The sequence below is a fragment of the Pungitius pungitius genome, chromosome 6 (assembly GCF_949316345.1).
Source record: "Pungitius pungitius chromosome 6, fPunPun2.1, whole genome shotgun sequence".
In the NCBI taxonomy this organism is placed as follows: domain Eukaryota; kingdom Metazoa; phylum Chordata; class Actinopteri; order Perciformes; family Gasterosteidae; genus Pungitius; species Pungitius pungitius.
The window spans coordinates 4,218,850-4,234,958 of NC_084905.1; the positions used below are offsets into that span (position 1 = coordinate 4,218,850).

General features: G+C 43.1%; 1 protein-coding gene across 1 annotated transcript in view; it reads right to left on the minus strand.

The window, feature by feature from the left end:
* The window catches only part of cdh13 (cadherin 13, H-cadherin (heart)), a 230,535-nt gene that overhangs the window by 13,263 nt on the left and 201,163 nt on the right, over nt 1-16,109 (minus strand). Inside the window, exon 12 of the mRNA XM_062562779.1 lies at nt 13,281-13,423. Coding sequence (XP_062418763.1) covers nt 13,281-13,423 — 143 coding nt within the window. The remainder of the gene's footprint in view (nt 1-13,280; nt 13,424-16,109) is intronic.

The window sequence follows — 16,109 nt, forward strand, 5'->3', positions numbered from 1 at the left end:
TCTACTCTGTCGACCTAATTCAAAAAAAGAAACGTCTATAATTTTATTGCTGGAGGAGCATGAATCACAGTGCCTTGCGTTGTGAATGACAACGTTTTGAGTGGGCACGCCGCCTGCTTGTGCCGTGTACGAGATTACACCTTATTGTAAGATTCAGGCTTATGAAGCCGCCTGGATCTTCTCTATTACGGCTCTCTGTTTCACCCCGATTAGAGGTTATTAAAAAAAATCCATGCGGCATCCACAACAGCCCCAAAGGTCAGTCCGCAATTAACACCAAAAGACAAGATCTGTAATTGGAAAATGGTCTCCACCTTTTAAAGGTAAAAGAAAAAAAAAAAATATATATATATATATATATATATATATGCAGACAATTTTGAGACAGAGTGGAAAACAAACAAGTCAGAATAAATGTGCAATAAATGTCAAGAGACTGCAGGGTGAAACCCAGTCTGGGTTTATACGCTAACGTCGGAGAAAGCTGCCACCATTAACTGTTGATGAGGTAAAGATTGACTTTTTAGGACAAACAAACAAAACAAAAAATAAACTAATGAGGGAAAATCACTGGGGTGTTTTAAAGTAGATGTACATCCTGAGTAGGTCTCTTTGCTACAGTCAGTTTTCGTCAGAGAGCAATTATTTTTTTAAAACCAGATAGACCAGAAGTAAATGCAGTTTCAAATGAAAATAGTGGCAGATTAACTGACAAACAATGGGTTTCATTTCAGACTGACAGGATTCATCCAACCATTGATTTTGCCCCTTGAAATGAGAACCAATTGAATGGGATTAATATGGGGAGTATTTCTCTCACTTCACATGTCAACAAAGTCTGACGGACCAGCCGTATTTAATTGACCGTGGTACGTTCTCATTGGCCAATCACTGTTCTAAGAGGATTTCAAACTTAAACAAACTTTGACAGTTTGCTCTTTTACATTGACTTAGAATGGGGACCTACACGTAACATGGTCAACAGCATGCACTGGAAAAATACACATGGAAATCATTCAGGTGCTGGGGCTTATCATCCTTCTTTAACAGAATCAATAACAAGTTGTCCAGGCCGCTAAATGCCTCTGGTCAGGTGATCAGTGATCAGGTCTCACAGCCAAACATTTACCAGTTGTGCAAATACGGGGCCAGTGTTATAGAAAGCTTAAAGGCGGTGAAGAGTCACAGATAATTCTTAACACCCCCCCCCCCCCCCCTCCTCCTCCTCCCCCCACACACCTACTCACCTTCACTGCACTTCCCCCATACCAAAATAACAAAAGCAAAGCTGAATACCTCACTGTGTCAGAGCAAAAGCAGCGGGGATAAAAGTGAGTTAATATACATCCTTCAGATGTTTTGAAGGTTGGGTGGATGTTCATTCACAACCGAAGTCTGAGGAGAAATGTATGATGGATGGCAGAGGCACACTGTCCTGTGAACACCTGCTGCTAACACATTTTCTGCCTCATAGCAATCCGCAGGGAGTCTTAACATAAGCGTTTATCAGATAATCCTCACTAAGTCTTTGTTTGCTGGATTCAAAACATTAATTTCATTCTCAGCTGTGAAGCCATCAGCCGGCTGGGAGACCGAAATCAGATGTAACGGTTTGCGAGTTTGGCATCTCGACTGGATAATAATCGTGAAATGACTGCTTTCTCAGAGTTCTTTCTGGATGGAGTCAAAGAACGAAACAAAACAGCAAACCGCCCTCATTGTAGATAAGTACGAATTTGACAATATCAGTGGAGGATCAAGAGCAGAGTGGAATTACTTTAGCGGGAGCAGATGAAAATGTGTTGAAAATCAAATCAAAGACAGTCGCGAGACCCTCTATAATCTATTACTGCGCCACGCCAACAGCTCGAGGATGGGCTCGGATGCCCCGTTAGGGAAAAAATAAAATAAAAATGTCAACCCATCTGTGGTGGAAGAGGTCTTCTCTGTGCTTGGCTAGCTTTAAATGAAGCTGTTTGTCATAAATGAACACTCCCCGTACCCAATCACTCTAATGCGGTTCCTCCCCCTTATCACCATTGCATCATGCATGTCATCATCAGCCTGCCATGGCATCAGCGGAGCTTGTCTGCTGGCCTTCACTTCACACCGTTTTGTCACTAAAACAGCCCACAGATGATGGATCTTTAGCGCTACCGATCAACTCTGCTTGTTCGGCACTAAAAGTTACATAAGAAGGGTATTATAAAGTATTATCATTTTAAAGAGAAAAAGGACATGTGTTGCCTAAATAGCCTAAATAGGAGGTCAAAACGGCCACCTCCTTTCTTATTGGGGTTGATGTGTCAAAAATGAATTGTGATATGAAGTTATCAAATGTTGCTGTCAGCACCCTCCTGTTTAGAAGTGTAAGAGGTTTCACACAAACACAAAAATGGAGGACAAAATCCTTTGCTCTGTCTGCCGCTCAGGAAGCGTGTGAGTGACTTGCTAAATTAGTTTTCTCCTTTGCTAATTGATGCATTTAAAAATTGTCATATTGTCAGTCTCAATGGCCACGTCACGCAGCATCAGCCTGGCCGTTTAGTGCAATGTTCAGTTCTGTTACCATGTTTCCTTTAAAAAAAAAACAATTCAGGGGGGAAAAAGGACCTGAGCCAAAAAGAACCTGCCAACTTGCACACCTCTCCTGCGCTAGCGGAGAGGTCACGGTCCGTAAAGGTGTACGATTCATCAACGTGGGATCAAAAATGTGAGGCAATCCACACAATAATTGTTAGGAGGTAGACAGACTTTGGCCTCTCAGGTGACCCTCGGTCACGATGGCTATTCTAACACCTGCATCCCCTACACAGGGTTTATAACAGGAGAGGCTATTTTTCTGCATTATCCATTCATCAGCTGTGGTTAAAGTGGAGGGTACAAAAACGTAAAATTCAAATGTGCTTTTCAAACGTGTATCCAATCAAATCTGAGGCTTTGAGTATCTTGCAGGTTTAAATAAATAAATGCAGAAGTCATTGCACTTCTTTATACAGGTTTTGATTTGATTGCAGGGATACAATTTAAAAGCCATTTTTAAAAGAAAAGTAATGAATTATAGGTTATTTGCAATTAAAAATCCAGTCCAGTCCAAAGCTGAAAATTAACAAGCAGGGTTTGAATCTCATAAAACTGTGTCAGAGCAGCAATTGCACTAATTAAAGGATTGAGATTAGGTTTAATTGTCTTCATCAAAGTCCCCATTCGATGTTAAAAAGGAGCAAAGCCCTCGGGCCAGGTCGGGCACACTGCTCCACTACCGACGCTACACTAGCACATGAGAAACCAAACGACAGAAAATGCATCATACACAATTCATGACACACTATGCAATATGGCAGTCAATTAGAATTATTTGGTCTGGTTTGCTGCTATTGCACTAATCATTAGCAAACGAGTTACCAAAACACCATCTGGAGATGCTTCTGCTGCCCTCGCAGTGTCTCCAAAGCCGCACATCCAAGCTGTAGGTTTTCATTTGAAGCTTGTGGGGGGCGTTGGGGTCAAAGACAGGACACCAAATTCTGTCCAACCTGTTTGTATACAGTACCAGGAACTACTCACATAATGGATCAGGGCCTAATAATATCTTCCTGTTACAGAATAAGTTATTCATTTTTTTCTAAACATTGAGCATTGGATGAGGATGCTGAGGAAAAATTATACATGAAACTGTAAAGGAACTGCTAGATGTAAAATCTCATTTTATTCCTGCTCACTTATTACAAAATAAAGATTTAACAACAATTAACTGTTATGCTTCCAGACTGATGAAGGGATATTGAAAAGAGCAGATTTTTTACATTACATCCCAGTTCTTTTATTTATGTATTAAATATTTATGTTTTATTTTATTCAATTCTCCTATACATTTTCCCCCCCTTTTGTGAGATGAACGTTTGTTTGCAATCTTTTAATAAATATTTATAGCGATGAGTCTTCACGTGTAGACCTGTATTACCACCTGACCTCAATCGACACTCACTCACTAAGCTCACACATCAAATGCACACACACACACACACACACACACACACACACACACACACACACACACACACACACAATGCAAGACCTTTTTTTAAGTAAAAAACCCTTGTAAATCAAGTAATCAAAACAGATAAGATAATAATGGATCCCTGGAGAATGTCCAGTGGCAACTTATTCCACTCAACATCATCATTGTGACAGTGGATATCAGTTTCCAATGCATTTGTGAACACGTGTATCAGTTTTATTCGCGATATTTCAACCACCAGAACATTATTCCAGGATTCCTATCTATGGAAAGAATTCACCAAAGATGTACTTGGGGGCATTTCTGCAAGGGACTCCTCCATCACCTCCAACCTCTTCCGCTAGGCTTTGCCCTGCTGCTCCATCTCTATTGTCCACTACTACTCCCAACACGCGCCTCTGGCTGGCAGCTACACAGCCCCGTTATTCTCCCGCCTGCCCACAGATGAGAGGAGCAAGCCGACTGATTGACTCCTAGGGCCGTCGGGGCTAATCCACAGCTACAGACTACAAACTAACCTTTCCTTCACTCTCCTCCCTGCTGTCTCTCCAACTCCCAAACACTGCTTTTCCCCCCCCGACACTTTGGCTCTAGGCTAATGCTCTATTTATGTCTGACTGTCACTTTTTCGTTGCTATGCTTTATTTTTTCTTTCTGTTTTCTGACGTTTCTTCTTTCTGTTGTAGAAGGAGGAGGAAAGACAGCGTTGTGACCAGCAGCGGTTTGAAATGTACCAATTTTGGCCCCTGGGCCGTGGGGTGAGCATAAAATCCATGATCTGTTTGCACCCTGTCTGTCCTCTTGGGGAGAAAGTGAGTTGCAGCAGAGTTTAATGATAGGGGCTCTGGGCAAAAAATGTGAAGGGGCAAAAGTACAGCCACTTCCATTTTCAATCTTACTTCATGGTTCCATCAAGCTTTTTCTTACTGTGAAATTAGTCTGGCAAGCGGAACATTTTGGGTAAATTTCCAGGAACTCTACTTGGGAAGTTAAGTTAAATTTTTACCATTATTTTCTAGTTCTTTTTGCAAAAGCATATAACGGGGAACTTAAATGTTGCCCAGCTGGACCCTGGATGCAGCTCAATGGGGAAATTGTTGTTTCTGAATGTCTTTGTCATTACCAGCATTTTGATTACTAATTAAACTGAAGCCATGTTCCTTTTATCAGAATGGTGGTTTGTATACAGTAGGCTAACTTTACAGCAGTGAGAGTAGGATGTATATATGTCCACACAAAAATACACAATCACCTCCAGTGGTTCCCATACCTTCAATCGTCTGTTTTTTTTTACATTTACAACTATCCACTGTTCTCTGTGTGCGGGGGGAGTTCCATCCAGGTAGGCATCAACAGACACGTGCGCACGCTCCCACCAGCAGACAGAGAGCGAATAATTACCAAGAATTAAGTTCTACTCACAAATAGATTGTCACAAATGTCATTTTTAAATGTATATTAGAAATGTTTGCAGGCATGTCAGCCTATGACAAAACAAAATAGTTTGTTTGTATATGTATATTCCCCTGGATTCACGTTCATTTCCATGAACATTTCGCAATCCTAGCTCTGATCATGAGTGAATTTACAGAATTAAAAAGTTTTTTTTTTTTACCAAGGTCAAGGCTAAAACAAGACTATTTCTATCTGGCAACTATTCCTTTTTTCATTAGAACGACCATTACACCAGGTACAAACAACCAGCGGATGTTGCCCTTGGCTAGAAATATTCAGCATCGTTATTACCATTTTCTTCTAGCAACATTACAAGTGGAGGATGAAGGAAAAGAAATAACAACAAGCAGGGACTAGAGGACGCCGGCAGCACGGTCCGCGCATGAGGAATGGCTCCCTGGAAAATGTCACAATGCATCATGCTGCAGCTAAACATTCAAGAAGACTAATTCAAAAGTGGACCACAGCAAGGTAATGAAGCAGACAGAAACAAGACAAATGAAGGCAAGATCTAAAGTGAGAAAGGAGTAGATGAGAGCAGCATTACATGGTCTGAACTTGAGATAAGTCCAATCCCCATCACTTTAGAGTGTAAAACAGTCAATACCTTGCTTTTCTATTGCGACAAGCAGTAACACATCTTTTTTCTTTTATTCTACAGTAACCACTTCCTGCATCCATTATTTTAAAAACATTTACAACTTAAACACATTCAGTTGCAATATGGGCCAGAAGTAGCAGAAGTTTTTGGTGTGTTTCTTCAGGGCAACAATGTGGCACAAGGGTACTGAAACCCAGCGTTTTTATAGTACAGATGATCATAGAAATAAGGAGAATAAGCAATATATGCATCCAGAACAAAGTTACCTCTACCATCCTTTGCTCCCACTGTACGGCCGAAGCTTCCTATCTGGTTTACAGTTTTTCACTTCCCCTCCAATCCGTCTTGCCACTGCGAGAGTCCCAGACCTTGTTAAAACTCCCTTCAGATAACCCAATTCATTCTGTCCCATCACTCATCAGTGTCCTCAGGGCTTCGGCAAACACTATCACATGACGCCTCGCTAATCTTATTGGCTGATCAGAACTGTAAATGAACCCAGCCAGAGCCAATTACAAGAGGCACAAGTCATTAAGAGAGATGACTTCGGGGAGGGAAGCGGTGCTGGGGACAGGTGCATGGCAAATTACTTTCAAAATAGGGTTTGGGTTATCAGTTGCTGGCTATTATGCCAAGTGATTGGAGAAGGCAGGTATTGATATGGCTTGAAGTAGGCTCTTTCTGTGGTAATTAGGAGAAACCCTTTCGATCTGCTCTAACAAACCTAGTGACAGGATTTTTATTGTGATGAGGGGATGGATCAAAATGAACAAGAAACATGTCTACACATTCAAACCAAACTAAGATTGAACTAAAGCTCTCTTTAAACTTCAAAAATGAGTTACAAATTGCAAGCACCTGTTCTCCTGACTACACGTGTAAATATATATATAAAATAATGTAACGGTCTCGTGACTTGAACAGTTTTTAGCTTTTACACACAGTTTTTATAAAACTATTGATAAAAATAACTAATGTTTTCCGATGATTTAACGGTGTTAAAGTAGGCATTAGTGCCGTACTTTTTAAGCAAAAAAGTTTTATTTATGAAAGTAAAATTGTTCTTAACTAACGTCGGTAAAAGGCAATTAGCTGTGCGCTCCTACAGCCACGACCCGGACATCATGTCAATGAGAAGAGGAGACGAGGATAATAGTGAAGGGCTTCAGATCGCCACGGTGGTAATACAAGCCATTCGTCACGCGTCATCACCCAGACAAATGACACTGTAACATTCGGCGAGTTTAAAACAAAACTGAAAAGTTACGAGAGCACTTGAAAATATGGGAATAGTGACGGGAATGTTGAAGAAGACCATGCGATGAAGACTAGTGGGGCAACGAGGTCACGAGAAAAAGGAAGAAGAAAATGGACCAGGCTGATGACGAGTGGTAAAAAGGGACACATGGACACGTCCTGACGGCTACCCGGCGAGAAGAGAGGAACGACAATGGGACACACCACAGGGAGGAAGGGGACGCAGCCGAGGACACGTGGCCATATGAAGCAAGCTGATGGAGCCACGGAGGCAGAGCAGACGTCTGATTCAGGACGAGTGACTGTCCCACACACAGAGGAAACTAGAAGGGCCTCATGGTCAACTTGTACAACACAGTACACATGATCAACGACATCACACAGTTGAGAAGAGCTTCAGACCCGAGGACCACATGATCGAGCTTGCCGACGGATCCAAGGTGAGCGGGATGGCGAAGATGAGGGGAGACGCCAAAGAGAGAGCTATACACATGTCTTTGAGTGGGAGTGTTGAGCATTTTTCATAATATGAGTAGCAAAGCCATGTTAAATAGCCTGTGCAGTGATGTCTATATTTCAATAGGAGTTGTACCATGATGAGGTGTATTTCAAACCCAACCCCATCAGTTCAACTTTCTGGCCACCCGCCCGCAATGATGCATGTCTGAACGTTCACAAGAAAGAAGAAAGCAATCTTTCAACACCTGGGAGTACTGTCATTATTTTGACTTTGTCAAAGATGTAAACATTGCGTATATTGAAGCTGATGTGACAGCGCAGGCAGGCAAGGGAAAATTGGTGTTGATTCTGCACAAAAGGTGTTAATTGAGTTGGCCTCATCGCAAACAAGAAACTGAGAGTCTGTATAATTAGCACACCCTAAAGCCCCGCATATCACACTGCCACCGCACAACGATCAATGACAACAATGCACAATGACATGCAACAATGGGGCCTTTAACTCCTCATCAGTAACCAAGCCTCTGACATATTTCCTATGTCGTTCTAGATAAAACAACCAAAAAATCATCTGACGTCATTTTCCGTTATCTCTCACTCTCCTGCTTCACTACTAACTCATCTCATATTGTTTGGGTCATTGAAAACTAGGCCTAAATATGTCTCCACAGAGGAAGCCCTGGGATGTTCGGGTGGGGACAGGAGGTCACCAGTAGTTTCAGTATTGTACGATACCAGGGTCCTAGTATGACTGCACTCAAACGGAGGCTCTCTGGTCGGTCTTGGCGGCCCAGGCCCAGCGATCACTTTGGATTCGTGGATAAATCAGTATTCCAAGGACACGAGAGAGGCAGAGAGGCTCTTTCTTGGCAAAGCCGAACCATGGTATTCTTTAATCACGGAAGTGAGCCTGTTTACAAGGTGACGACTTCCCCCGAGAGGTTTGAGTCAAGACACGAAACACACAGACGGTCATGGAGGGGCAGGGAGGGCCGAGACAGAGGTTGAGTCGGAGCTACTAATGTGCCAAAGTGAGAAAGACACAGTGTATTTGGGATTAATGAGGCAATGCTACAGGAGGGGAGGCCGTGTCGAGCTGTGGTCTCCTGCTCATTGGAGAGCGTGTCCAGTTACACCGTCATTATCCGAGGTCAAGATGCCTTGATTCCCGAAGCTCCGGCTGCTCCACGGGGCCCTGATGGATGGGCCGGGCACGAACACATTTCAGTATCTCTGTCTCCATTGAGGGAATGACACGAGACATTTATGGTCTCACTTCCACGTATGTGTATGATATTTATCATTTAAGTATTTGGGAGTCGCCTTCATACGGAAGGAGGCAAATAAGGAAGAGGCAAGTAAACACCAAACTTCCCAGAATTTTTTTTTAGGTCGAATTATATCTGACACGTCCTTTGAATGTAAACTCTCATTTTCTACCTACAACGGTTACTTGATTTCTTTGTTCAGTCTTTTCAATTTTCACCTTTCACTTCCGCCTCCCACTTTTCTCCCCAAGTCCTTTTTGTCTCCTTGACACTGAGCCTTTCGTTACAATATTTGCGATTCTATTAGACGGAGACTGCTCTTTGGCTCGTGCTCTTTGGGTATTTGTATAATGGATTTTTAGGAATGTTAGAGAAGTCCATGATGGCATATTTCTGACATTTGCAATGTCTCCCTCGGCAAACAGCGCAGTCCCAAGTGACCCATTACTCAAAAATCGATTCATTAATATCTAAATCAGCTTCTTAGTTTTATATTCAAAAGCTTTAGCTGGAAATAAAAATACTGAAATACCTGAAAAACACTAACAGTCATCTTCAAAAGTTCTGCATTCTCTTCTACTCTTGGCGGAAGGATTTCAGCAAACGGGACTGACACACTGGCTCAGTTTTTTTATGGGGCGATCACAGCTGGCTAAACATGCAAATTCTATCTATCTGCTCTTAGTGTTGGACTGACAGACAGTTAGTAGTGGAACCCTTAAGTCTGAGCTGTCCTGAAACAGGGAAATTACACAGCCCATTTCAGCAATGAGCGCCACACTGGTTCCTGTAGCACTTAGTGAGGCAATGAGGCAGCACGGTGGCGGACATCTTACACGAAGATGGACTCGTGTGGAGACACAGACTTGTGATAGACCCCCCCCCGACCCCCCGCCCCCCCCACACACACACACAGCCGGTGTTTCTTCTGCTGACGCCCCACTGCCGTGAGGGAAGAGATGATCAACCTGTTATGAGGACCTGTCACAGAGCGTTGGACAGATACTACACACACACACACACAAAATGTCATTTTTATATCCATCTGAGCACCTAAGCTTAGCTTTTTTTCTGTCCCCCATTAGAATTCAGCATCCCTTCTCTCATTTTGCCTCCTGCTTTTGATTTAAAATGAGGGAGGATGAGATCTGACCGTGATGAACCCTGACACTTATCACACAGGTCTTACAGCGGAAATGTGTGTGTAATACTTAATATTCCTGTACTTAACAGTTGTCTCTTTGACTGTCTCTCTCTCTTGAGGATGGCTAACTGTTGTACGGATAGAGACACACACACACACCCTGAGTTCTAAATGGAGGTCACTCCTCCGTACGTCCATGTGTTCAAAGCAAACACTGCTCAGCTCTGTTGTGCATAACTTAGGAGTATTTAATTGGGGGTATGGTTGCAGCGCTCACTGCATATTGCGGTTGTATAAGCATTTGTGTGTGTGTGCGCACCGCCGCATTTCACACGATCAGGGCTCTGATAATGTATTCATGCCTCCCAATGACAAATGGCTCCCACCAGGAGGCGGTTTAACATTTAAATGAGGAGCAGGAGAAAACATTGAACCGCAGCCCACAGCAGAGGATACGCAACGAGCCGGCTAGAGAGGCGCCGCTTGTACCCAGACAAGGAGAAAGAAGACACAACTTCAAAATCACAGACACACAGACCCGACGACACGGAATGGGAAAAACGTGAAGGAAGGAGAAGGGGTTAAGATGCTGGAACAGCTGGCGTTCCGGAAGGGAATCATAGAGCAGGAGAGAATTTGTTGGCGTGCAAAACCAGCAGCGACTGATGAGAGTTTATACAAACAGCCCGTCAAGCCCTCTGCTCTGGTTGAAACAATATCTCCTCAAACAATACTGCGCCGCTCTGCCCCCCAACGGGACTGGATTGTGGCTTTTAAGAACCAGACGCTCATGAAGGGAGAAGGGAGACAACATGCAAAAAATGCAGCAATGACAGTGAAGATGAAGATGAAGATGCACCGGCGCATGCAAACAAACAAACAAACATGCAAATGCATTGGGGGCACACACCAGCGACAGTCACACATTTTTCCAAGTTCACAACTTCTCACGCTATGGAGAGACAAATGGTCCTTCCTGCCTCCCCTGCAAAGGAAGTAATTCGCTCTGGCAATGGAGTGTAACCTCCAGACTGCAGACTCACTGCTGTAAACCCTCCAGCTGAGATGATCCTTGACCTTGGCGCTAACATTATCATTACCTCACTACCTTGTTGAGCCCTCCCGATACTCAGTTCTTCCCTTTCTTTCCCTCCTGTTTTTTTCCCCATTTGAGTTTTCCATCCTGGCCAGACTCTCCTCTCGCAGATAGTATGTGCGCTCTTTTGTTCACCATCTGTTCACCATCGGCGACCCGCTTCACCCGACCTGCCCTCATGCCGTTAACCAGAAACCACATTCAATCTGTGACTTTTATTCCAGCACCAAGAGTTGTTTTTATTTTCCTGGTTTAGTGAAACGTCTCAACGACCAATTTTTCCCGTCAAATTAAGTACAAATATTTATGAATCCCCTCAAGATGCATTGCGCTAACTTTGGTCATCCTGTGCCTTTTAAATCTTGACCTCAAATCAGGTCAGAATTCGTACACGTGCATCAATTTGGACTCAATCTTGAGGCCCCAATGCCGTGTTCTGACGACAATTTACCCTCTTCTGCAGCGATTGTTTTGCTTAGTTTATCACATACTAAACAATATTATCTGCCAATTTTGATCTTTAAAGCCACTTATCATTTATTAGCTTAATGAAGTAGTTAATAACATTTAAAAATAACCTTTAAAAGTGCTAAAATGAAAGAGGCAGAGGGTGAACGTATATGTTAATATTTAATAAATACTAACATTTACCCCCAAAAGTCGAGAGTGCTATCAACGTTCTCATATTTGGTAAGAAAGAAAACACGCATATCCCAAAATGGATCTCTTTAAAGCAGATACATCAAACTGTATCTAACAAAGGATATGAAGCTGTAACCCATCTTCTCTCCCCGTGTCCTCCTCTGGCTCCAACACTAATCTCACTCCCTGCCTGCTCATAACCTTCATCATTTCTCCTCTTCTCCACCTTCTTCTTCTTCTTCTTCTCCCCCTGGCTTTATAACTTTTTCCTGTTATCACCTCTCATGTCCCTTCCTTTCTCTCGTTCCTTTGACCCTTCCACCTCCTCCACCTGCCCCATCATTACTCCTCTTTCAACGCTCATCTTTCTAAGGCTGCCGAATTCCCCAGCACAACAGTGCTATTCTGCTGCCTACTAATAGAATCTCTCAGTTCCTTTAATGGATCTGTCAGAATCTCCCTCAGCACGGCCGACCAGATAGATTGATAGGGAGAGGGAGAGAGAGACATTGAAAGAGAGGGACAAAGAGGACAGCGAGACACCGTAAGAGAGAAGCCCAGAAAAAAAGAAAAAGGGGAGAGACACGCTGGGGGCTCTCAACACTTTGATCTGGGCCATTGAAAGTCTCAGAGCAGCAGCTCCACTCACACAGGCAACCAGCGACCATATGTCCCGTCAGAAGCGCTGCCCCCTTAAGGCCATCGCGTTGTCACTGCGGGATTATGTCACTTTCACTGAGAGTCCTTACCAAGAAGGAAGTGTACTTAATGCAGAGGCAAGCTTTGTTTTCTACTTATTTTACATCTGCTGCTGCATTTCTGCCCTCGATACTCAGTCACAGAGGAGGGATTCTTTGTGTACTAGTGAGAACAGATCTATGATGTGAGGCTTTGTTAATACCCTTAAAATACATCGAACACCTCCAATTGTTTACTTGAGGTGTAGCTAGAGTAGACTGCGTTGCTCTTGTGGTGTTACTTATTTAAATGAAAAAGTAAAGGACAAACTTTGACTTTTTTTCCCCTTACTTTCTGTTAGAGCTTCTAGGTCCTTTCTGACAATACAACTCCTCATTCAATTGCTCAAAACAAACCTTGAACAAAGAAGCAGTCGTACTTTTTCCTTGGTTGTTTCCTGGGAAATAACTACAAAGAACCAATTCAGGACAGTCATTTCAAAGCCTTTTTTTGACTAGCTAGTAATTACTGTTGTGTATTACTGCATATCATACATTACTGGCCAAATGAATATTAGTCCATCTGAAGGTGTTACAGATGATTTAACCACACTGCTTTCTGTTTTTGCCTGATTAGACAGCGGGGCATCCGTGACTCACCGTTATCTGTGGCGATGAAGACGGCCGTGTATTTGTTGTCGTGGACATAAGGAGACTCGCGGTCCAGAGGGGCCGAGGTGTTGACGGCTCCTGTGACTGGGCTCACACTCAGCCAGCCAGCCGGGTCTCGCAGAACAGCATACCTGCAAGGACGTTAATACGAAAAGTTAGAAGTTGTAAACGGACTTGTAACGGTGTAGTGCCTTTCTGGTCCTGCAACCACTTAAAGTGCTTTTAAGACTAGCCGGCATTCAACTACTCGGCTTCGGCTACTGTGAATGACACCACCTGCTGTCGCGACTAATCGTTCACACGCATTCATACGCCGTAGGACAAGCTATGGGAGGTTGTGACCACATGAGCACCAGTCATGTATATCGTGAAGCAAAAAGACAGCGTGTGAAATCCGGTTGCGCAAAGCGATAAATGCAAATGCTCAGGAGAAAATGTGTAAGAAATTGGAAGTAAACATGAAAAATGTTTTGTTGTGTTCGACCCAAATCTGTCAGATCCTGGAGAAACAAGAGCAGCTAACAAATACATGAGAAAAAAGAGCGTGAAGCCTGTCTGTTAGATCAAATCAAATAAAAGAAACATATCCAGATCTTAATTTTTTCAAGAGCAAATTACCGTGGACACCGAAGAATTCATATATTTTCATAAAGAAGTAGCTGCTGAGTTTCTACATATGTCGGTATGTTTTACTGGTGTTGTGGGAACACGGCTTCACATTCAAGACAGGGCTCGTGTGCCCAAGACATTACAGGTTCTGGGTATTAGGCAAGTAGCGGTTATGAGTGGGTTGAGGGTTAGTCTCCAGGAAATTAATGTCATCGAGTGTAATGTGTGTGTGTGTGTGTGTGTGCCTTCTGGAGGAAAAGAATTGGTTCAAATAAATGACTCAATTTAAAATGTGTATTTGTTGTGAACATCGTGTGCTATAAGGTAACAATAGGTAACAGTATGCAGAAGAAGCTCATAATGTTAATGCCTGAAAAAATTAATATTGTATTTACGATGTGTTCATTGAAAGGAAGAAGTGTGATGTTTGATATGATATAATAATAGTCTGTTTCAAGGAAGAGCGTTGTAAGCCCAGTACATGTGACACATGAGCACGAGGTAGCGGCTTGCGTCAGTGATACCTTCACAATTGACAGATTCAGAAGCTCACTTGCACTTCTTTTCCTACTATATTTCAGAAATGCTGAACGCTTTGCACGTTTAGCACATCTTCACACCTTCAGACGAGATCCCCTTCAGCGAAACCTCACTCATTACGTGCACGCGAGGCGCAAACGGGGAGCTAAAAGTTGATCAAACAAACACTCCACAGACACACAAAACGCCAGAGTTAAAGTGCTCAGCAGTAGACAAATTGTCTTTGAAATGGAGCTCTTCAGCTAACAGAGCGCAACAGAGCCTTGGGAAATGGCTTTGCAATCAACCTCTGCTCACTCCTTTCCCCTCCCGCTCGTACTCACACACACTTTCCCTGCCAGTGATGACTACGGTCAACCAGCACATATGTTGGATCTTAAACAGAGGCAGTTTGCCTGCTGTGGGCTTAGATGTGCCATTAATAATGCCACACACCTTCCAGTGTACACACAAATACAAACGGATCTACCACATGATATAGACGCCCGGATATTCCAATAAAACAGAACCAGGCTCACCGGTTATTAACCTCCACGTTGTGTTACTTTACACAACGTGCTTCTTACAGTACTGTGCTGGAATTCTGGCCCATTCCTCTTACAGAATTGGTGTAACTGAGTCAGGTTTGTTGGCCGCCTCCCTCGCACACGCCAGATCTGCCCACAAATCTTCAATGGGATTCAGGTCAGGGCTTTGTGATGGCCACTCCAAGACATTGACTTTGTTGTCCTCGAGCCACTTTTTAACTATTCTGGCACTACGCTTAGGGTCATTGTCCATTTGGAAGACCCACTGTTTTAGCCCCAAGTTTTAGCTTCCTGGCTGATGTCCTGAGATGTTGCCTTAATATTTCCAGGTAATGTTCTTTCTTCATGATGCAGTCTATTTGATGAAGAGCTCCAGTTCCTGCTGCTGCAAAACAACCCCACAACATGATGCTGCCACCTCCATGCGTCACAGATGGGATGGTGTTTTCAGGTCTACAAGCTTCCCCCTTTTTCCTCCAAATGTAACAGTGGTCATTATGGCCAAACAGCTCCATTTTAGTTTCATGACTAAGTTAAGTTCTTGGTGTCTTATTGCAATCTGTAATCTGGCTTTTTTATGTTTGTTTAGGAGTAATGGCTTCTTCTTGCTGAGTAGCCTTTCAGCTCATGTCGGTGCAGGACTTGTTTTACTGTGGATAATGACACTTTCTTACCAGCTTTAGCCATCATCTTCACAAGGTCTTTATCTTTTGGTCTGGGGTGGATTTGCACATGTCAGACAAACACACGTTCATATCTGAGACACAGAGCCCGTCCAGGTGTGATGGCTGGACATTCCCATGTTTAAACTTGCGTATAATTGTTTGCACAGATGAACGTGGCACCTTTTAAGTATCTGGAAATTGCACCCAAGGATGAACCAGACTCGTGGAGCTCCACGATTCTCTCCCTGATTTCTTTTGACTTTTCCACGATTTCAAAAAAGGAGGCAGAGTGTTTGAGGTGTGGCCTTAAAATAAATCCCCAGGTGTGCCTTCAATTGAATCAAATGTTGTCAGTTAACCTATTAGGAGCTTCAAAAGCCATGACATCATCATCTGGGCTTGCCCACACTGTTTAAAGACATAGCACTTTTGGTGTCAATGTAAACTTTTGACCTTGAAGAAAGTAATAAAAAATT